Source organism: Gilbertella persicaria, assembly GCF_025201335.1.
Source record: "Gilbertella persicaria strain CBS 190.32 chromosome Unknown B0P05scaffold_19, whole genome shotgun sequence".
Lineage (NCBI taxonomy): Eukaryota > Fungi > Mucoromycota > Mucoromycetes > Mucorales > Choanephoraceae > Gilbertella > Gilbertella persicaria.
The window spans coordinates 94,985-116,623 of record NW_026251980.1 but is presented as its reverse complement, the minus strand read 5'-3'; the positions used below and the strand labels follow the sequence as shown (position 1 = coordinate 116,623).

General features: G+C 37.3%; 11 protein-coding genes across 11 annotated transcripts; 7 read left to right on the top strand and 4 right to left on the bottom strand.

Moving 5' to 3' along the window:
- Window positions 1-607: 607 nt before the first annotated feature.
- B0P05DRAFT_541024 (eukaryotic phosphomannomutase) lies at window positions 608-1,733 on the top strand. Its single transcript, XM_051578131.1, has 5 exons — window positions 608-709; window positions 758-869; window positions 924-1,000; window positions 1,079-1,170; window positions 1,222-1,733. The coding sequence occupies exons 1-5, from the start codon at window positions 620-622 to the stop codon at window positions 1,613-1,615; spliced, it is 765 nt and encodes a 254-aa protein (XP_051434974.1). The 5' UTR covers window positions 608-619; the 3' UTR covers window positions 1,616-1,733.
- A 729-nt stretch (window positions 1,734-2,462) lies between these two features.
- On the top strand, window positions 2,463-3,173 carry B0P05DRAFT_469808 (uncharacterized protein; the record flags this gene model as incomplete). The annotated part of the gene is made up of 1 exon (XM_051574512.1): window positions 2,463-3,173. The coding sequence occupies one exon, from the start codon at window positions 2,463-2,465 to the stop codon at window positions 3,171-3,173; it is 711 nt and encodes a 236-aa protein (XP_051434973.1).
- A 4-nt stretch (window positions 3,174-3,177) lies between these two features.
- B0P05DRAFT_469870 (uncharacterized protein) lies at window positions 3,178-4,497 on the bottom strand (the record flags this gene model as incomplete). Its single annotated transcript, XM_051574517.1, has 3 exons — window positions 3,178-4,145; window positions 4,172-4,337; window positions 4,384-4,497. The coding sequence occupies 3 exons, from the start codon at window positions 4,495-4,497 to the stop codon at window positions 3,178-3,180; spliced, it is 1,248 nt and encodes a 415-aa protein (XP_051434972.1).
- A 720-nt stretch (window positions 4,498-5,217) lies between these two features.
- Window positions 5,218-8,924, top strand: B0P05DRAFT_541017 (uncharacterized protein). Its single transcript, XM_051578130.1, has 9 exons — window positions 5,218-5,438; window positions 5,507-6,704; window positions 6,754-6,838; window positions 6,893-6,939; window positions 6,994-7,001; window positions 7,075-7,420; window positions 7,472-7,727; window positions 7,774-8,624; window positions 8,678-8,924. The coding sequence occupies exons 1-9, from the start codon at window positions 5,286-5,288 to the stop codon at window positions 8,899-8,901; spliced, it is 3,168 nt and encodes a 1,055-aa protein (XP_051434971.1). The 5' UTR covers window positions 5,218-5,285; the 3' UTR covers window positions 8,902-8,924.
- Window positions 8,925-9,108: 184 nt separating this feature from the next.
- Window positions 9,109-9,579, top strand: B0P05DRAFT_469698 (uncharacterized protein; the record flags this gene model as incomplete). Its single annotated transcript, XM_051574508.1, has 1 exon — window positions 9,109-9,579. The coding sequence occupies one exon, from the start codon at window positions 9,109-9,111 to the stop codon at window positions 9,577-9,579; it is 471 nt and encodes a 156-aa protein (XP_051434970.1).
- A 30-nt stretch (window positions 9,580-9,609) lies between these two features.
- On the bottom strand, window positions 9,610-12,886 carry B0P05DRAFT_85384 (chitin synthase 1). Its single transcript, XM_051583880.1, has 8 exons — window positions 12,024-12,886; window positions 11,721-11,969; window positions 11,618-11,671; window positions 10,785-11,570; window positions 10,569-10,735; window positions 10,178-10,519; window positions 9,936-10,110; window positions 9,610-9,889 (listed from the first exon to the last, which is right to left on the bottom strand). The coding sequence occupies exons 1-8, from the start codon at window positions 12,552-12,554 to the stop codon at window positions 9,641-9,643; spliced, it is 2,553 nt and encodes an 850-aa protein (XP_051434969.1). The 5' UTR covers window positions 12,555-12,886; the 3' UTR covers window positions 9,610-9,640.
- Window positions 12,887-12,942: 56 nt separating this feature from the next.
- B0P05DRAFT_541011 (uncharacterized protein) lies at window positions 12,943-14,060 on the top strand. Its single transcript, XM_051578129.1, has one exon. It carries the CDS (start codon window positions 13,272-13,274, stop codon window positions 14,028-14,030), a length of 759 nt encoding a protein of 252 aa, XP_051434968.1. The 5' UTR covers window positions 12,943-13,271; the 3' UTR covers window positions 14,031-14,060.
- Window positions 14,061-16,483, bottom strand: B0P05DRAFT_541007 (armadillo-type protein). The gene is made up of 10 exons (XM_051578128.1): window positions 16,428-16,483; window positions 16,250-16,369; window positions 16,064-16,198; window positions 15,892-16,017; window positions 15,713-15,841; window positions 15,517-15,666; window positions 15,185-15,469; window positions 14,849-15,112; window positions 14,499-14,801; window positions 14,061-14,445 (listed from the first exon to the last, which is right to left on the bottom strand). Exons 1-10 carry the CDS (start codon window positions 16,477-16,479, stop codon window positions 14,069-14,071), a joined length of 1,941 nt encoding a protein of 646 aa, XP_051434967.1. The 5' UTR covers window positions 16,480-16,483; the 3' UTR covers window positions 14,061-14,068.
- Window positions 16,484-16,745: 262 nt separating this feature from the next.
- B0P05DRAFT_85181 (uncharacterized protein) lies at window positions 16,746-19,108 on the top strand. Its single transcript, XM_051583879.1, has 6 exons — window positions 16,746-17,770; window positions 17,868-17,991; window positions 18,381-18,843; window positions 18,895-18,904; window positions 18,962-19,003; window positions 19,047-19,108. Exons 1-5 carry the CDS (start codon window positions 17,046-17,048, stop codon window positions 18,996-18,998), a joined length of 1,359 nt encoding a protein of 452 aa, XP_051434966.1. The 5' UTR covers window positions 16,746-17,045; the 3' UTR covers window positions 18,999-19,003; window positions 19,047-19,108.
- On the bottom strand, window positions 19,102-20,361 carry B0P05DRAFT_540999 (transcription elongation factor S-II). The gene is made up of 5 exons (XM_051578127.1): window positions 20,318-20,361; window positions 20,160-20,270; window positions 20,040-20,099; window positions 19,646-19,985; window positions 19,102-19,600 (listed from the first exon to the last, which is right to left on the bottom strand). Exons 1-5 carry the CDS (start codon window positions 20,333-20,335, stop codon window positions 19,176-19,178), a joined length of 954 nt encoding a protein of 317 aa, XP_051434965.1. The 5' UTR covers window positions 20,336-20,361; the 3' UTR covers window positions 19,102-19,175.
- A 61-nt stretch (window positions 20,362-20,422) lies between these two features.
- Window positions 20,423-21,611, top strand: B0P05DRAFT_490807 (translation protein SH3-like domain-containing protein). The gene is made up of 3 exons (XM_051575317.1): window positions 20,423-20,814; window positions 21,094-21,464; window positions 21,520-21,611. Exons 1-3 carry the CDS (start codon window positions 20,799-20,801, stop codon window positions 21,520-21,522), a joined length of 390 nt encoding a protein of 129 aa, XP_051434964.1. The 5' UTR covers window positions 20,423-20,798; the 3' UTR covers window positions 21,523-21,611.
- The last annotated feature ends 28 nt before the right edge of the window (window positions 21,612-21,639 follow it).

Genomic DNA, 21,639 nt, shown 5'->3' with positions numbered 1-21,639 from the left:
CGGATTCTGGTTCCGTTGTGACAATACCACTGTCTCTGTCGAGATAGTTTCGCTTCAAGTCTTCATGATTATTAAAAGATGTTGGCTTTTTTTTTATTTTGCTGTACATTTACACAAGAGAAAGAAAAGAGAAAAAGAGAGGATGTCGCTACATAAATGAATAGTGTAACAATCATCACATCAAAAGTCTATGTGTTATTGTTTAAGCTATATCAGAATATTTCATTAAGATTGACACGTGGAGTATGGATTGATTTAATGTAGCCCTTGCCATTTAAAGCAATGTACGTCGCCTCGTATTTAAAAGTGGACTTTAAATTATTCTTTTCTTGACAACCAGGAACCGTTGCTAAGATACGGGAACACGAAACAAACATTTCCATATATTGATTAAATATGTACCTGAAAAGAAAGCGACAAGAGAGAACAAAGACGCGTATAGGATTCCAATGTTGTGCATATATTAAAAAAATTCTTTGAAGTCCGTTGGGCTTGGATCGACAAGCAAGACACGACGGATTGTATCATTGGTCGAAGCCTATTTTAGTCACTAATATAAATTTTTATTTTTATCCACCTTTCTCATTCTCTTTTTCTTTCATTCTTTTGTATATCAACCATGTCTCCTGTCAACGACTTCTCTGACCGTCAAAACCCTGATACTATTGTTCTCTTTGATGTTGATGGTACCTTGACCCCTGCTCGTGCCGTAAGTAATAATACTAGTAGTGAAAGTATATGTACTAAACTACTGTAGTTTATCTCTCAAGAAATGAAGGAAACTTTGACTTCTCTTCGTAAGAAGGCCGTGATTGGTTTTGTTGGTGGCTCTGATATCAGCAAGCAATATGAACAACTTGGTGAATCAAGTAAGAACTATTTCTATAGATATCAATTCATGTTACTTATACTGTAAAATATAGTCCTTCAAGACTTTGATTTCTGCTTTGCTGAAAATGGTCTTACTGCCTACCGTTTAGGTAAGCAAATGGCTTCTCAGGTAAGGAAAAAAGGAAAGGGAGAGGGATATGGCTTATGACCTTATATGACTTGTTTACTGATCTATTGTATTGTGTAGAGCTTCATTCAATGGATTGGTGATGAAGAGTACAACAAACTTGTCAACTTTATTTTGCGTTACATTGCTGACATGGATATTCCCAAGAAGCGGTAAGTTCTTTTTATGCAGACAAAAGACATGTTATCTTATCTTTCTTAAAGTGGTACTTTTATTGAGTTCCGTAACGGCATGATCAACGTTTCTCCTATTGGTCGTAACTGCTCCAGAGAAGAACGCAATGAATTTGAAAAGTACGATCTTGCCAGAGGTCTCCGTCAAAAGTTTGTTGAAGCTTTAAAGAAAGAATTCTCTCATTTGGCATTGACCTACTCTATTGGTGGACAAATCTCATTTGATGTCTTTCCTACTGGTTGGGACAAGACCTATTGTTTGCGCCATGTCAAGCAAGATGGTTTCAAGAACATTCATTTCTTTGGTGACAAGACCTTTGAAGGTGGTAATGACTTTGAAATTTATAGCCATCCTGAAGTTCAAGGCCACAGTGTTAAGAGCCCTGAAGACACTATGCGTATTCTCGGTGAACTTTTCCCTTAAGTAAATACATATACACACATATATACAATATCAACAATGCACATATATACATTCTATACACATAATAAAAAAACAAGTGATGTCAACATGATCACAAGACAATAACAACAATAAGAAATTCTCGGATGTAGAGGGTTCCGATCAGTTACATATAAAAATACCATGTTTGTTTTTCTTTTTACCTTCTTTCTTTCTCTTGGATTACTTCAGAATGACAAAGCAATATGCTTCGTCCGTCTATAGTCATAAAAGTTCAGCAAGTGCAAAAAGTGCAAGATCATTTCTATCATTGAGCATACCTATTCGATTCAGCAATAAAGACATCAATGACAACACTTCGAACAGTATTTTGCCCCAGTTTCTTAAAGGTTGGAAAAGCAACAAAAAGAAGAATGATTCCGATTCAATCACTACTCGTTCTTCTACTTCTTCCTCTATCAATAGGCTTAAAAAGTTTATTTTCCTTAAAAAAAAGAACCCACCACTCATCATTGACGACAATACATCGTCTCCAAGACTCAGTCTAGAAGAAGCAACATCATCTTCTTCGTCTTCTTCTCTGACAAACATCTTTCCCATAACTAAAAGTGCAAACCAGCCGACTGGAATCTTGATCAATCGAGGCGAAGATTCAGCGGAAGCCATAGCAGAACGCAAACGAAGAAGGCATCAGCGACGAGAAAATATCTTGAGGCTGCAAAAACAAAAAAACGTTCGATTTCACATAGACAATAATGAGTCTATAGAGTCTTCTTCTTCAGATACGTTGCTAACAGATGATGGTACAATCAACTCTGCTTATTTCGACAAGCTGCCTGAAGATTGTGAAGGATATAATCCAAGAATTATGTTTATTGACCCTAGCCCAGTACCAAGGTTTCGAAACGTAGCACCACCACCACCGCCCTCACCCCCTTATTTGAATGTTTTGATTGATACGCCTGATAACGATTTGCATAGTATTATCAAAAGCCCAGCTAAAGATGAAGACGAACCTACCATATATACTTCTCGAGAATCTATGACCGCAAAGAAAGAACCAGAGAAAGAGCCAGCATTTCTAGATGAACATGAACATCAAATGTCACGGCTGATTGAAACACTCAAGCTCAAACCACCATCCAAGCTTCGTCTTGATTTCTATCCACCTTTTGTTCGAGGCCAAACTCTTAAATTTTCGCTACAAAACACTATACCAGAAGATCACATTATTCTATTCAAGTTTTTGACTAGTAATGCAAATTATACAAAAGGCCAGCCTGAACGTTACTTTATTAGACCAAGTGCAGGCAAAATGGCCTCCACAGATCAAACAGAGATTTTCTTATTTCTGAATCAAATACCAACAGAAGTCCCATTATCTGAAGAGACTGGTAATCTGATTAAAGATAAAATCATGATTCGATGGGCCGTCATTCAGAGAAATACACAGATCGAAACTTGGGTAAATAAGCTACAAGAATCAACCAGAAGAAGATGGATTGATATGTTGGATGAAGAGTGGCCAGATCAAGTGACAATACGGATGACTAGAATAAAAATTCGTTTTCATGTTTAGTTTATTAAAAAAGATGTTGGGGAAGGAGACCGCCAAAGTTCTTTGTTTGTGTATAGTACAACAGGTTATTGACAGGCATTTTGAGTCCAAAGTCGTCCATAGTAATTCTTTCAATAAAGTGTTTTGTCACAGCAGCAGTTCGACTACCCTTTTTGACATTGAATGGCCAACCATACAATGGAACACCTGAAATGGACCCAACAGCATACTTGGGGCCCATAGAAATAACCATATTAATACGAGCACCTTGATAGGACAACAAATCTTCCACAGCCATATTGTCTAATAACCGTTTCAAATTCTTTACAAAGTGTACAGCTTGCATGTGTGCAGTATAAAACATCTTGGGTTCCTTGACAGAACAAACATCACCTACAGCAAACACATTGTGCGCCTTGACCACCTTGAGCGTTTCATCTACTATCACTTGATTTTTATCGTCTAACCAATCCTTAGGCAGAAAACTAGAATTAGGAGTCACACCAATGCAATTATAAACAAGATCTGTTTCAATTCGTGTATGTGATTTATCTGTTTCATAAATTTTCTTGGGGTTCATTGGCTCTTGCTTTTTTTCTGATGCGTGCTCTTCCATGATGGTACGGATAGATGGAGTGGATTCAATGATTGTTTGTGCGTGTTTTCCAATACCATTGGGCGCACTTGACAACACAGTCTTATTGCTGTCTACCAAGACGATTTGTTTATGCGGTGTACGATAAGCAACTTCAGTCACTAATTCTGCGCCTACAGGACCACCTCCAATGCACAAAATGTCTTGAGAAGATTGGAATTTTTCTCTGTGTTGACGAAGATAGTCAAGGCGAGCATTGGCATCGAGAGTGGATGTTTGATGATCAGAAGAGCCTGTTTTCCAAGGATCAGCATAGCTTGACCCAGTACATATAACTAAATAGTCGTATGCTACTGGAATATCATCAACCAAGTGAACTTTATGGATTTGGTTAGTCTCTGTTTTTCTTATTTATAAACAATACCTTTCTCGTCTTTTAAGGATTCAACTTTACCATGTACAAAATGTACATTCAATCTTTTCAAAAAAGGCTTGTAATCAAATGTTATATCGTTGAAATGCTTTTCGAATTTTGCGTCTGTATCTTCATACAAGACAGAGCAAAGTCCTGGTGTATATTCGTAAAATGACTACGGAAAAGGTCAAGACATTGAAAAGATATGTTATTATACGTACTTTACTATCAATCAGAGTAATATCAAGGTATTTTGTATTTGATAGTTCCATAGCAATCAGTAAACCTGCTGCTCCCCCACCTAAAATAACTAGCTTTGTATTTCTTGTTGACATAATGATGAAAAAAAAAAAGGATTTGATAAATCTCTCTCTTCTATATGCAAACAAGTTCAACACCCGCACTAATGTTAATTCTTGTAATTTAATCAGAAATCGAAGATGGTTAAGAAATACGCTTTATTCGAAAATACTTTTTACATCCAAGCTGGTTCTCCGAGCCGATTTCAAAGAATAAAACTCTAACGGTAGGCTTTTCATCACAAGGGATGAATTTTTCTTCTTCTAGACTTGTCAATCAAAAGAAAGGAGCCTTTGCTGCTGTGCATGTTTTGTTTACAAAGAAATGAATAAAATAGTTTGAAATAATCATTTATATGAATAAAAAAAAGCTACTTGTTATCACCTGATTTACTTAATCTAGGCAATCATTTGGATGATTTGTATTTATATAAAGCCAATCAAATTCATTTCCTACAGACAAAAGCAAACATCTACTATTCACGCATAAACAGGGAATCACAGTGCAGCACATTCAGGTCTGCCATAAGTTCTGAAGATTCAAATTCACACTTCTTAAATCGCATTTCTTTCACTTTCTCTCAATATGTCTCTTTCAAACACGATTAATAATTTTGTCCATTTAACTGTCGTTCAAAGTAATAAGCGAGGTCGTGAAGGTAAAAGCTTTGATTGATGATTCTTGATCTTTTTATGCTTTGTACAACAAGTATATCGCTGTTTCAATAATCTAATTTACTAAACACCAACAGGACTTTTTCCCCTTTTTAACTATCTCTTTTTTTTTTACTATTTCTTGTTGAGATTCTGATCATCTAGTAACTATGGCAAAGAGTAAAGGTTCGCTAAACAAGAAGAGCGCATGGAAAGCTATTCAAAAGAAAATCAAGCCAGAACGTCCAGCTTCTATGACTTCTCAAGAGTCATATCAAACAACCAGTTCAGCTGAACTGTCTATAAATAATAAATCCAACAAGGTAAAAACAAGGTATTTTGAATAGAAAACAGATCTAGGCTGTATGATTCTAAACTAGAATTTTAATAGGTAGTTGACCAATCTTCTATTTCATCCAATGATACTTTTGAAGATGCTCTGAACTTGAAAGACGAACAAGGCCAAGAGGAAAGCAAGTCTAAAGCCATTGAACAAGAGCTTGGGCAAGTACCTCAAGTCAATGATCAAGAGCCTGAGGTCGCTGAGAAGAATCCCAAAGAAACTGAACCACACCAAGTGTTTGCTGATACAGAGCCTACAAAGCCTACTCGAATGTCATTAATCTTGCCTGCTTTACAAAACCATGGGTTATCAGATGAAGACGACGACGATGTAAGCGAAGATGAGGACGAGCAATTGGATAAGCAGGAAAAGAAACAAGGACATGATTCTTTGAAAAAAACAGAGACGGAACAAAAAGAATTAGCTACAATTGCTGAAATTGAAGCACTCGAAGTTGCTTCTGTCCCCGCTTCGTTCGTGTCTTCTAGACCTGCAACGTATGAACCTGTACCAGCTGAAGGATCTCGTTCGTCCGTAATGCTGAACCAAATCAAAGAAACTGATGAAATTCACACGATGCAATCAGATGTTGAACAGAAAAAGCAATTCGAGGCTACACTAGTGGTTGCATTGGATTTAGAGGAATCAAAAAACGAAATGAACGCTAAAGAACAAGACGAAGAAGAGCAAGAAATTAGTCAAATTGAAAATGAAAATCCAGTTAAAAACCAAAGAGAAACTCCAATTGAAGACTCTACTGAGAAAAACGAACAGAAGTCAGAAGAAAGCCTAATTGAAAAAAAAGAAGAAACGCAGGTTGAAAGTTCTGCTGAGAAAAATGAACAGCAACCCGAAAAAGTCTCTATCGAAGATCAAGAAGAAAAGGACAAGAAACAGGAAGAAGAAAAGGTCGATCTTAAAACAATTTTAATCGAATCAACTACTGAGCCAGAAAAAGAAGAATTTATTGTTGCAAAGCATTTGGCTGCTATTTTGCCTGCTGTTGAGGAATCAGTCAAGGCAGTTTCCGAGGAGCAATCGAAATTACTCAAGCCTAAAAAAAGCCTGAATGATAGACAAGTTTCAGAAGAATGCCAGCGTGCTACTCGTAGCAAAGAATTTGAATATTCTATCGAAGACCCTATTGATTTGGATTTGTTTAGAGACAATGTAATTGCTATTGAAGCTATTGATCCCAAAGATATCCCTCCTAACAATTTAAAACCTCATGAGCAAGAAAAAGCTGGTAAGAAAGACTACAATAAGCAGTTCTACAACTAACACGTATATGTTAGATGAATCTGTAAGACAAGCTATAAAGCTCCTATTTGATAACAAGTTTATGAAGGCAAAATCTTTATTCCAGACAAAAGCAAGCATGTAAGTGTGGCCATAATACGAACCGCTAGCTATTAACACGAGTTAAAAAAAAAGCGACCCCTTGTATGCATTGGGTTTAGGTGCAATGGCATTCATTAAAGGTAAGTCAAGCCTTTTGTGTACATGAAATCATCTCTAATATATTTAACAAATAGCTATCATGGTAAGAAAAAGAAGAGAAAACATAGAGAGAAGAAATCAACAGGAGAGTAACAAACTGATGTAAACTCAAATAGACATACCATGACAATGACAGAGAGGCAGCTATGAATGCACTTGCAACAGCATATACAATTGCAAAGACTCAGATTGACAACACTTCGTTCAAGAAACCATTCAAGGATACAGTCAGCCAATACTTTACTTCTTTCTTGCACACGAATACGGGATTGCCCAGTAATCCTCCTGTTTCCTCTATGCCAAATAGCAGTGGTGGTTTATCTGATCCTAGTGCTTTTCTTCCCAATGGCGTATTAAGAGCACATGTCATTAAAGCCGAGTGCTGTCTGTTGATGGGTATTCTTCAAATGACGCATGAAAGCGTTGTAGGCTATGTCAAGTGCGGTTTGAACATCAGAAGAGGTAAGTACCATGTCTTTAAAAAGGAAATACATAGTGTTTAACATATACTAGCATATCATAGCTACAGTGTTGTATGGCAGGAATACAAAAAGATGGGCCAAGAATATACGAAATACATGGATCCTGATACGGTCTCTGCTATTCAGTTTGGCATTGGCTCTGTGCATCTGATTTTGTCTTCAATGCCACCTAAAATTTTAAAAATATTCTCAATTTTGGGATGGAAGAGTGACAAACAATTAGGTTTTGCTTTACTTAAGCTTTGTCTAGAAGGCCGCGGTATTCGTGCACCTTTGGCTTCACTCACGCAAGTATTCCGCTTATTTGATCAGTCTTATTAACATCATATTTAGACTTCTGGCTTATTATTCCATTTTGACCTCATTTGCACCACAATTATACTCTAAAGAAATGATGAGTCCAGCTATTGAATGCTTGCTGAATGCACAACACTATCATCCCAATTCATGCTTCTTTTTATTCTTTGCAGCAAGAATTGCTCGTGTAGCACGCAACATACCACTCTCAACTCAATCTTTTACGTTTGCAGCTGAATCAACTCGAGGTGAATGGGCTGAGGTTGCTATGAAGCAAATGTCAGATTATGAAATTGGCTTCAACTTGGCGCTGCAGCTTGAATGGGAATCAGCTGCTAAGTACTTTGAACAGCTAAGTCAAGAAAAATACTGGTCTCCTGCTTTTTCAAAATATTTTGTTGGTGCTTGCTATGAAATGATGGGCCTTCGCACAGAAGCTATTTTGGCATTTGCTGAGGTTCCTAAATATGCTTCTGAAAAGAAGACATATATCGATACGTATGTATTGAAGAAGGTTGAATTCTTTCAACAGAGTGGATATCAAGATATGGACTTTAGCCTACCAGGTCTCGAAATCATGTTGGTACTCAATGCATTTGAGCATATGGAGAAAGAGTGCTTAGAAAAATGCCTTGATCGAGTACAAAATGCGCTTGATCTTGTTTATGAAAGAGAAAAGCTAGAGTACAACATTCGCCTTCGTGAACTAGTACCAGTGACAAGTCCTCCTGATTATTACGATCAACGAGCCGTGTTGCTTTTAACAAAGTCCTCTATCTTAAATTCACTTGGTCGCTATGATGAAACTATTTCTCATTTAAATTGGGTGCTTGATCATAAGCAATCCATCAAGACTGAAAGCTGGGTTGTGCCATTTACCTACTGGGGTAAGTTTAAATTCATGAGAATACTAAACAAAACTAACGGTAACGACAATCAGAATCTGGTGTGACCAGTTGGGGCCTTGGCAATTATCAAAAAAGTCGAAAACTATGGCAAATGGCTATGACGTGCACCAAATATGATTTTGAGTATCGCATGGCTGTCAGATTAAGTCTTGCGCTTTCTAAATGTGACGAAATGGGCATACCCCCTATTGACGAAAAGGAGCTTAAGGGATCTTCAACAAATAGTCGTAAAAGAATGCCTTTAATTATTTCTTAATAAACCATTTATTTGTACACAAAGTCGTTTATTCTTTAAATGGCAAAGCCCAGAAAAAATTAATATTGACGTAAAGCTACTTTTGATTGGTTAAGTCACTTTCATGCGCATATAAAAGTTGCGCTTTCTTATTTTCTAGTTTTTTCTATTAACTTTGTTTTTATTTCAATGTCTCAATCACCTTACAATTCGAACAACAATAGTGCTATGCTACCACCAAACAAATCAGAGCAACAGTCAGAGATGCCTGACCTTAGCAACCCATACATGTATCCTTCAAACCCAATAGCATCAACTAAAGAACAAAACTACCCAGTAACAAACAGCACATTCAATCATGCACAATCAAGCGATGTTGACCCCGAATTAACTCGATTTAAAAGTCTATTTTGGAAAAAAGCAGGTGAACTGCAGTCGACACTTGGTTCATTAACAGGTCTTACATCGTGGCAGCAATCAGGAGAAAAAACAAGAGAAGAAGCTGAGAGAGAACATAAAGAAGCACAAGAAAGACTTGGTCATGGTGAGGCGAGTCGAATCCACGGCGAATATGATCGACTCATGGGTTATGTAACTTATGCAGTTGGACATGTTGCGGGCGACAATGAAATGCAAATGAAAGCTAACGAACGAACTGAAAGAGGCGCTGCTGAAATCAACAGAAGTTTACATAGTTAAGTAAAATAAAAGTATGTTTATAATAGACAAGTTCATTTTCATGCGTATCGCTGATGTTTATTTATCCTGATGTAAAGATGCTCAGGATAAGAAATATAAAAGAACCTAAAAATCGAAATAGTCCTAGGCCAAAGTTGACCCATAGTAAAATTGTCATGTACGTTACGCCAACTGATTCGCTGAATATCGATTGGTAATCAGAAGCTGTGATAAAAATAACGAGTAATGCATTACAAGCAATCCAAGCCAAGACTAAATGAGTTCTAAAAGAACGATAATAATCATCTTTTGTTAATGAATTGCCACTCTCCTAACAAGATGTTTAGATTCGCCAAATAAGCTATTTCATAAATTACCTCATCTCTTCTGGGCTTTTCATCCAAAGCAAATAAAGCTTCATCGTATTGGCAATTAATGTCATGCTGATCTGCAGGTAGTTCGATTTCTGCTGTCTTTACTCCTTTTTCTTTCTCGGATACCTTGACTACACCCAAATCTTTGGCAATTGAATTGTCACCTTTTGTTCCCCAACTATCATTTGTATTTAGCAAAAAAAAAAAAAAAAAAAAAAAAAAAAAAAAAAAAGGAACTTATTTACCTGACATCGTGAGTATTACAGAAAGAATAAATATTAAGTATGTTAACATAGCCTGGCATAAGCAGCAAATATTGCAAGAAGCTTGTAAACATATGAAATGGTTGGCGATGGAGACAACTTGAGACAAAATAAATACCATAAGTGGAAGAGAGAGAAATCACCATATTTCTTAGACCTGGATCATCCATTGCTATCATAAAGTTCGTTGAAGTATCATAAGTCCATTGATATCTTTCTGCAGCTAATTGAATTCCTTTGTAGATCAGCCAAGAAGAACAAAACAGCATATAGCACATAATAAAAGCAAATCCAACAAGGCAGATCATGAAGAGATATTTTGATCTACTAGAGATATTAGTCTTGGTATACAGCAACATATTCGATACATTACCCTTGCGGTCTGTTGCCCATGGAGCAAATGAATACTACAAAGAGCAAAAAAGCATACGCATATTTAAAAAAGTCAAATATTCTAGCCCCCCATCCGTTTCCAAATGGATCTACACTAGGATCTGAAAGACTTTTTGTAATGAAATAAAAAGCAATAAAGAAATTTCCCTAGATACAATAGGTCAAATATAAGGGCAAAAAAAGAATGAATGCTTACCACAGCAAACCAACTGAAAACTAAACTGATCACATTGTAAACTCCTTCTATCATCAGCAGAAAGGTACGACTGAATCCATGCCCACTGCTCCAAATCTTGCGGAAGTGAATTAAGCCATATACGCCCGCAAAAAAGGAACCATTCATCCATCTTCTTCTCTGGGAGATAAATTCTGGTAACTGATTTGGTACATCTGTCTCTCCAAAAGCACTGTCTACGTATTGTAATAACCATCTTTCGTCCTTTTTTGCCACTAACTCAAAGCATAGGATTCTATCTTCAGCTAGGTACATGTTTGCTTCAAACAAGCCTGTCTTTTGGATGCTTGTGTTCTTACTACTACCATGAAGGTCTTCTCCAATAAAATATTTTTCAAGTGGCCCATGTCCATTGATATCGTTTTTTAATGCAGCATATCGATAAGCCGAAAAAGCGCCGGGAAGTACACTTATGTAACCAAATACGCTTTCTAAAGGTTTGTCGAGAATATTTGACATTTTGTATTCAAAGTTTTGCGCAGCCACTAATGGATTTAGGAGTTGACAGCAAGCAGTGCCCAGCATGACTCGGATTTCACCACAAGCGCCGCCTACCAAAGAATTTCTATGGAACGCTTTCCAGAGTTGATAAATACTACTGTTACCAGGCCTTGTACCAACATCAAGTAAGATGCATACATTGGGCTTAATGATAGGGCCAAATGCATTAAAGAACCAACGATGTGAATTGATCTTTTTTGCGTTCTTTTCTTTTAAACAAAACATGATCTGTACTGGCACGATTCCCTATACATCTACTTGAGAACCAAGTCAAATTAATTTTTATGCTTTACCTTGTCTGAGCCTTTTATGTTCATGTCAGAATCAATAGAAATCTGTGTAGTGTACTAAAAGCAAGATGAGCATTTCTTTGTGTGAAATAAAGTCGTGGTATACCTCGTATATATGTGCTTTTACTGGTTTGTCATCAACTACATTCTTTGCAATTCCTGCCTGATACACACCCATTGAAGCAAGAACATTCAGTACTCGCTTATTAACTATCTTTCTACCATCTGCTACGATACAAACGACTACTTTTTTCCATCCATCTGGACCCCACACTGGATTCTTCTTTAAGCTGCAGAGATGTGCAATGTTTTTCATCACGCCATGCATTGTACGAGTAAACAAAACTTCATCTTCCTAACATAGATGTCATGTAAGTTGTTGAATATCGTATCACATTGCATACTTTACATTATACATTGTCATGACTATAAACAGTTCTGTTTCACGATCGTATATTTTTGGCCTGAGCGTATAACCTTCAGATTCAAAATGATCAGGTTCGCAAGTCGCTGCAGTATATCTTAGTTGCGAAAATTCATCGTAGTCTTGATCAGTAAAACTTAAGGCGCCTAATAGTCTGTCTGGAATAGGACAGTCAATCACGAGATTGTTATTTGTCAATTGGAGTCTTCGGGTTACTTTTCTACGAAGTGCACCATCCTCTTGTTGTTTTTTCTGTGTCATTGGTGCGTCGAGATAGGACTCAGTGTCTGTGCGTATTAGTGTTGCAGCACTATTTCTATTTGGACGTTCATTTGATGAAGAAGGATTTTGCTGTTTATGCGAGCGAAGTGATGACAATGTTTGTTGGTTCCTGGAATAATTTGTTTCTTGTTGATCGTTATTGATAGGCTGATTTTCTTCGTCTTTTTTCTTATCAGAAGAACTAAACCAGCCGAGAATCCAACCACCTAAAGATTCTTTATCACTCGAAGACATTTCTAAATCTATTACTACTACTATTAAAACTAAAAAAAGAGAGGAAGAGAGCGATCAAAACAAGAAGATAAACATAAAAGAAGGCGTCTGGGTTTGTATTATCTTGCATTGCCAAATGTGTCATTTGTTATTGATTCCACCAATTTGGCAGATCTTAAATAATCACGACTAACTTGAGTCTACGGTATATTTGTCTTATATCACTAAAGACAATATCTTTCATTGATTTAGACTATATAATTACGCAACGTTTGATGAATAAATAACATAGAAAAGAGATTTATAAAATCTGCATTGTTTTCCTTTTCAACATTTTAGGAAACTTCATTGTGATAGATTATGCTAGAAGAAGAAGGTCCAGTGTTTTCCTGTACTACCAAAATAATGTCATCATCTTACATAAATGACTCTAAGACGCGCCATGTATGACATGAAACGCCATCAAAGAGTCTAATTCAGTATAGTCTAATTTATTTTTTTGTTCTTCCTCGACAGCTTCTAGCTCTTCTAGAACGTTAAATTCTTTAATGTGTCTATGGAATGTGGATAAAGTTTGAATATCTAAAAGAAATGTTGACAAATCTACGCTTCTTGGTTGCTTTGATAATTATCAAAGGGAATGTTATCTTTTTTCACATGATGAGATACTCAAACGGCTTTTTTTTCTGTATTTATAGCCTCTTCTTCTGCTTCGACTGAAAGCACATAACAATCAATATGCGTTTGACTTGTGCTATCCCAGCAGCTGTTATGCTGTTGTCTTCCTTCGTTGCTGCATTAGATAATGCTGAATTTAATTCTGCTTCTATCCAATCAATGGAGCGTCCTAATGTTGCTTTTTACAAGAAGAACCAAGGTGATGGTCGCTATCTTGAGGAGGATTTCAAAGACGATGAGGGTCAAGGCATTATTATTATTGATAGAGTAACAGAAACGATCACAATAAAAGAAATAGCCACAGTCACAGAAAAAGAAATGGTCACAGTCACAGAACAAGAAATGATCACAGTCACAGAACAAGAAATGATCACAGTCACAGAATTGGACACAGTCACAGAAAAAGAAACGATCACAATCGCAGGACCAGATACAATTACGGAAACCGTTTCTGTAACTGTAACCGTCCCATCTTCACCTATTCCAAGATGTTTTAAGGCAGACACAAGAACTCCAGTACAACAGCGTGGTACTCCATTCTCATACTCTGATTGTGCAGCTGTTTGTCAAAGACGGAACCTTCCTATCGCAGGTCTTCAGTACCGTGTTCGTCAAAACAGCAACAATCTTTATGCTTGTTTCTGTTACCCTAGTGGTGGAACTTTGCCTAGCACGCCATCGGATCGATGCCATCTATTCCAAGAAAGTAGTAACCCCAATTACTTATACTACTATGGTGAAACTGTTAACGAAATCTATCTGTTCCCTGCTACCCAAGGTAATGTACTAAGCGGTATCAACAATCCATCTGCCCCTTAAATATTTACTCAATAAACTTAACACTTGACTGTTTTTATTCATTTCTCTAATGCTTTTGTTAATGCATGTACGTATCTGTCCAATTCAGTTCCACTTTGAATTTGTTTAAGTTGATTCAACGAAGAGGATTTGATAGTTGTGACAATGTCTTCTTGGCTTTGAACTATAAAACCAAGATAAATAAACACATTCGCCATTGCTTTATGTGGCTTACCTGATTTAGCTGCTTCAACTATTTTCACAAGCAATACACATGCATTACATTTAATCTGGACTGGTAATTCATTACGCTGTAGGCAAATATCATCAATTAATACTTGTAAGAATGATCTCTTTTCAGGCACTTCTTGAGAAGGGTTTTCATCAGATTCAACAATTGCATCTGTAAGAGGTTCTGCAATCACCAATGGCAAAGCTATTGCCCTAAAAGTCAGTATATCGAGCTATAAGCGTGCAATTCATGCATACCTTTGTCCCACCCAAATTTGGAATCAACATCAGAGAAAATCAATGTGAGTGCCATAATACCATCATTTTTCAAAATAGGAAAAGTGGATGTTTGAATAAGCTCAATAATAGGCTCAATAATATGTGCTTCAATCACCTTAGATTTCAGTTCTGTGTTGTCTGCTTGAACCCAAACAATCTTGATCAAATTGGTTAAGATACGTGTTGCTTCACTCTTGGCTGCAACATCATCTACACGTCTGATAAACGAGGTCACAAGTGAGAGTGTGTTGTTTTCTTGAATTACTCTTTTACAATTCTCGTCTATCAATAATTAAGCACTGCCTCAAACATTGTCAAATAATACTTACAATTTCCGGTACACAATAACTTGATAATGCCGATAGTCAAGAATTGGTTTCTCTTGAGCATATCTTTGGACTCTTCGAGTGTAGGAGACAAGATACGAATGCAACCTTCAGTTCCGATGATAGATTTGTTATGCATAGGAAGACATAGATGCTTTAAACAACCCGAGATAGCATATTGGAATGTAGCGTTTTCTGTGTTTTGATACAAATCAAGTAAGGTTTTCGACAGATTGTATTTTTCAACTAATTCGGTACAATTCTGATCTATAAAAAAAAAAAAAAAAGAATAAAATTGTGTTTGTATTTGTTTAATTTCAGGAATGCAACAAAACTTACCTGATCTAGCAAGATTTCCTAATGCATAGACAGCACATTGATGTGCGACTTCAGATTTACTTGTTGCCATAGATAAGAATCTGGATAAAACATGCTGATTATTGTATAATTCTTGCATTTTGGAATCTGTTGAAGTTGCATAAACAACTATTTTATTGATTGTCTTGCGAATCTCCTCAAGCTTTTCCTTGTCTTGTTTATCCTCTAGCTCAATTTCTGAATTCTCAAGCAGATCCAGCAGCATGTCCAAAGAGTTCAAGTTTATAATTTCATTCTGAAGATTGTCTAGACCGCCGTTTCTTTAGCATATGAATATTGAATTATTTGTTTACCATCGTCCATAATCAATTGTAACAGAGTATCTGTAAGGTTTTCCAAATTGTCTAAATCGTCGATATAGTCCTCTGATTTATATAAGTGCTCAATCATAATGATGTACGTCTTGACAGTTAAAGGAGTGGCAATGATTTTACGTGCATTTTCTATTCAAATGGCAATCAGCACCTTTCTCTTTACTATACTCTATACCTTCTGCTACCAAATTGTCTATAATCTTGAGTGCCATTGTGATAGATCCATCGTCTTCTTTATCAGGTTGAATGAGATCAACAAGACTTTTTGCTGCACCACATTCAGCAATCTCATTTTGAATAGAAGCTATAGATAACTTTCATAAGCATTTCATATATCTATCATCACAAATATACCATAGTCCATGCTACTGTTCAAGTAAAATCCACAAATCGTACGGATCAAGTCAGGTCGTTGACTGTTCAAATAAGAAGCAACAAGAGAAACAATACCAGCAGCCTTGACATGCTTTCTATTTGCCTCTATCACTCGATGTTAGTCATGAAAGTTCGCTCAAGATAGGCTTACCATGATCAAAGCAAAGGTTTCCCAGCACTCGAAGTGCCTGAATCTGAAATTCTGGCTGGTTTCCAGAAGCACTTTTCAAAAGATTTGATAGGCTTTCAATGATACCAGCTTCTCCTAAGGGTGTACGGAGAGAGGCTATACACCATGTTTATTTCAACTCGGATTTTTGTTTGTTTGTTATCGTACCTGTTCTTAAAGCATCAGCTAAAGCTTTACAGGCTGTTGTTCCCGATTCCCAAGTCTTTTCTTGTTGATTCAAAAGATTGTTTAAGCAGTTCACAGGCTCAAGAATAGTTTCATCTTGAACTAGATAGTGATCAGGGGGGGTTTTTTTTTGAAATAAAAATAAGCTTTGCGTTTATACCTTCTTCTAGCGAGCCAAGCTCATTTTTTAGTTTTTCGACTGAGATACTCATAAAAAAACACGCACAACTCGCTCACTCACGCGAAAGTTAAATTCTAATTGATTTGCAGTTACACAATCATCACCAAAATTCAATACAAGCTCAATATGGCTTACATTGGATATCACAATGCAATCGTAAATGATAAATTGCATTCAAGAATGAGCATAAAATGCCTAACATAAGAAAATAAGTAACTGTTTGTATGAGTACATTGATGATCTGCATTTAAAATGAACGACTTGTTATCATCCAAAAAAAAAAAAAAAAAAAAAAAGCCTGCTTAATGAAGGCATTATGTAACTATTCTTTTTATTCATATGCTTTCTCAAACTGTATTTTCATTTCTATTTCCAAAGGCAATTTCCGAAAGCAGCGTATAAACAAATCGCCATGTATTGCAAGAATTTTTCAAAGAATGAAAACAATTTAAGAGCAATTTCAATCAAGGCGGATCGTCAAGAAACTCGTCTTTCATACTGGACTGAAAAAAACAACCGCATTCTCAAGTTGATATAAAGCAACATGCTTTTTGACTAATTCTTATTCTCTTTACCTTTATTTTTTTCTTTGTAACCATGCGTTCTATTCTTGCTATTTCTACGGCTGTTGCTCTTTTAGCCGCAACAGTCTATGCTGATAACGCTGATTTTGTAGCCCTTGATTTCGCCGCTGAAGAAGTTTCTGCCCCTGTTGCTTTGACAGATGCCTTCAGTACTTTCCGTTGGAAGGGCGATTCTATTGATGCCAAGGAAACATTCAGCATCAATGTCGATGAGACTGCTCGTATCCAAGTCACTGATTACAAAAACCGTGGTGACGCTTTCGAAATCTTTGATAATGGTGTCTCTTTAGGCAAGACCTCTGAAGTTGACCGTGTTAAGGATGAAGAAGTCTTTGCTGCTACTCCTGAAGAAGCCCTCAGTGACGATCGTTTCAGTAAGGGTATCTTTGAATTAGGCAAGGGTGAACACAAGATCACTATCAAGGCCTCTGGTCCCTATGAAGCCGGTACTGCTGCTATCCGTGTCATTGATAACCCTAAGGTTGAATTCTACAAGAACAAGAAGCACGACGACAAGGACAAGGATCACGATAGTGACAGCGATAGTGATAGTGATGATGACAAGCACGATAGTGGCAGCGACAGCGACAGTGATGATGACAAGCATGATGATAAGAAGTGGGGCAAAGATGATGACAAGCATGATGACAAGCACGGCGATAAGAAGTGGGGCAAAGATGATGACAAGCATGATGACAAGCATGATGACAAGCATGATGACAAGCACGGCGATAAGAAGTGGGGCAAAGATGATGACAAGCATGATGACAAGTATGATGACAAGTATGATGACAAGTATGATGACAAGCATGATGACAAGCACGGCGATAAAAAGTGGGGCAAGGATGATGAAGATTACCACAAGGGCGGCTACTATAAGGGTGACGATGAAGACTACCACAAGGGCGGCTACTCTAAGGGTGGTGACGATGATTATTACAAGGGCGGCTACTCTAAGGGTGGTGACGATGATTATTACAAGGGCGGCTACTCTAAGGGTGGTGACGATGATTATTACAAGGGCGGCTACTCTAAGGGTGGTGACGATGATTATTACAAGGGCGGCTACTCTAAGGGTGGTGACGATGATTATTACAAGGGCGGCTACTCTAAGGGTGGTGACGATGATTATTACAAGGGCGGCTACTCTAAGGGTGGTGACGAAGACTACCACAAGGGCGGCTACTATAAGGGCGGTGACGAAGACTACCACAAGGGCGGCTACTATAAGGGTGACGATGAAGACTACCACAAGGGCGGCTACTATAAGGGCGGTGACGAAGACTACCACAAGGGCGGCTACTATAAGGGCGGCGACGAAGACTACCACAAGGGCGGCTACTCTAAGGGTGGTGACGAAGACTACCACAAGGGCGGCTACTCTAAGGGTGGTGACGAATGGAACAAGGGCTACTCTAAGGGTGGTGACGAATGGAACAAGGGCTACTCTAAGGGTGGTGACGAATGGAACAAGGACTACTCTAAGGGTGGTGACGAATGGAACAAGGACTACTCTAAGGGTGGTGAAAAATGGAACAAGGGCGGTGAAAAATGGAACAAGGGCGGTGAAAAAGATTACTCTAAGGGTGGTGAAGAATGGAACAAGGGCGGTGAAAAAGATCACTCTAAGGGTAGTGAAGAATGGAACAAGGGCGGTGAAAAAGATCACTCTAAGGGCGGCAAAGAATGGAACAAGGACCTCGAGAATGGTATATTCGATGTTCATGAATATGAAGCCGGCCTCGCTCTCAACGACTTGTATGACCTTAGCCGCACTATGGTCATTGTCGAGACTGAAATTGTTAATATTGGTAAGTTTACATGATTATGGTAATTCTAGTTTACTAACTTTTTCTTTTTAGTTCCTCCAATGTAAGTCAAAATATATCTTTAGGCTCTGTAAACAAATACTCACTCTTTTCCAATTAGCATTGTTGAACCTTCTCCCATTGGAACTCCTTTGTAAAACCAGTAAGTCTTTAAACTTGTTTGTCTATTTACTTACTATCATTAGATAATGCTTTTCAACACTTAGAATACAATAATTTATTATTTTTTTATCATTGAATAAAAATATTCCCTTTCTTAAAAATACAAATCATGATTTGAACAAAAATACACTATTTTTATTCATGTATATATACTAACAAAACTTCCAATGATTACCACAATTGACACAAGTAACAAATGTTGTCATAGGTTCATCTGCACTTCTAGTTTGCATCTGGAAATACGTACACTTTCTACCACCACATTTGCCACATTTGAACATGTCTGTTTCTGCCTGTGCTGATTCAGCGCCTCTTGCCTTAAACAGGGCTTCTTCAGCTAATTTACGATCACGCGCTTGTGCTTCTTCTGATGCCATGGCTTCCACACTCATTTTGCATAATTTTTCTACTGCTAATTCACCACTAACAACACTTTCACGTAATCCAGGATTACTCTTGTTCTTTAAATTGAGCGCCAATGAACGTACTTTGTTTTTATAGTCTTGATTGATATCACCAAATTCCAAATAAATTGTCTTTTCAATGGCAATAGCACGCTTCAGTAATAATTCGGAATCTATAGACAGCATTACAATTTTATGCTACTCATTGTCTTTCTTACCTGCACCACTACCAAACCCAATGGAAGCATACACGAGTTCAATGGTCTTGTTACGAGGCACACTGCCTGTGGATTTAAAAGTCACTTCGTCGGATTTAATTGTGCGAGGAGGACCATCGACAGAAGAAGGTGTTTTTGGTGAAGAAGCTTGAGAAGAAGCAGGTGAGATACGCTTAGGTGGTTCGACAGATAAAGAAGGTGGCTTATTGGCAGGTGGTTGAGAAGAAGATTGGCGAACGACATCATCTTTCCATTTCTTGACCACTGTTTTTGCTTTGACAGATACTTTTGGGTCTTTATGCGTTCTTAGTTTTCCAATTACTTTACCAATATCTGTTTTCTATTTTCTCACATTAATCATTGGTGTTTTTGTTTTGTTTTGTTTTGTTTTTACCTTGAGCAATTCACCACTCACTTGTATCTTGCTTAATGTATCTAATATCTCTAAACACGCCTATAAGACGAAAGGATAAGCACTCAATATTCTTTTGTTTTGTTTATGAAAGCGCGTTACTTGTGTATTGTCTCTTTCTAAGGCTGTGCTTAGTGAGCTTTTAGCTTTATTTATTTGTTCCTCGACACTCATATCAAAAAGAGAAAAGAAAAAGAAGAAAGAATTTTTACTCTAGAAAAAAAAATTAAATCGAGTTAATGAACACAAAACAACGTCACCTTAATGAAAAGGAACATTCTCCATCAAACCCCTAATTAAGCTCTGCTTAATAAAAAGAAGCAATAGGCTTCACAAGAATGGTTCATTTAAATAGTCTTTCATATGAAAGGCGAATCTTCAAGGCCTTTAGAAATAATCATGTGATGAATGAACTGCTTGATCATTGTACAGAAAACTGCTCCAATATATATATATATAAAGAGTATATAGTTTTGAATGCATTCATACAGTGTGGTATAAAGTGATTGGGAATGATGCTGCCTCTTTTTTACACAACACCTAGCAGTCTAAATGCCATACTTTGTATCCTGTCAACTTTAAATTCGGCCATCCATCGGTCCGGACCGGAGATTGAACCATCCAAGCCAAATTGACTTCTGAGCAAAGATCACAGTGGAGAAAGAGTGGGCATTTGCTTGAGTAGTAAGTAAGGCAACGATTAAATCCCTCCTTTTTCACTCCATCACATATTATACAAAGATGAAGTTCTCTGCTGGTAAATGTCATTCACTGCACATCTTGGATATTGGAATGGATGGATTTTCGATTCGAGACTCGTTGATGAATTGTATGTATGTGGATACAACTTATAGTACGATTGCCAAATGGAATGTTTATGCCTTGACAGCCATCAACATACATACACTTCAACTTGTTTTTTTATTCGAGATTCACATTCTATAACGAAGAGCAAAAAAAAAAAAGAGAAAGAGAGAAAGAGAGAGAGAGAGAGAAAGCGAAAGAAAGCTCAACAGTATAACTAATTTGTTTATAGACGTTAGCTCCTCTCGTAGAAAGAGCAGAAAGGCTCACTTCAATGCTACCTCCGATGTTCGTCGCACCATCATGAGTGCTCCTCTCTCCAAGGAACTCCGTGAAAAGCACAGTGTCCGCTCTATTCCTGTTCGTAAGGACGACGAAGTCATGGTTGTCCGTGGTACCTACAAGGGTCGTGAAGGTAAGATTGTTCAAGTCTACCGTAAGAAGTGGGTTATCCACATCGACCGTGTCTCTCGTGAAAAGGTCAACGGTGCCACTGCCCCTATTGGTATCTCTCCTTCCAAGGTTGTTGTTACCAAGCTCAAGTTGGACAAGTCTCGTGTTGCCATCCTTGAACGTAAGGGTAAGAAGGATGCTATGAAGCAAGTAAGTTATCCATAAACGTGTGTGTGTGTATGTTTGCTAATACTTTCTCTTATAGTAAATTCCTTTAACTACTCGTCTTTTTTAACTTTTTTTTTTCATCTACATCAATCCAATAAAGTTATGAACGCCTTTTTGAGCATGAACATACACCATAATGGATATCATTTTTGATTTT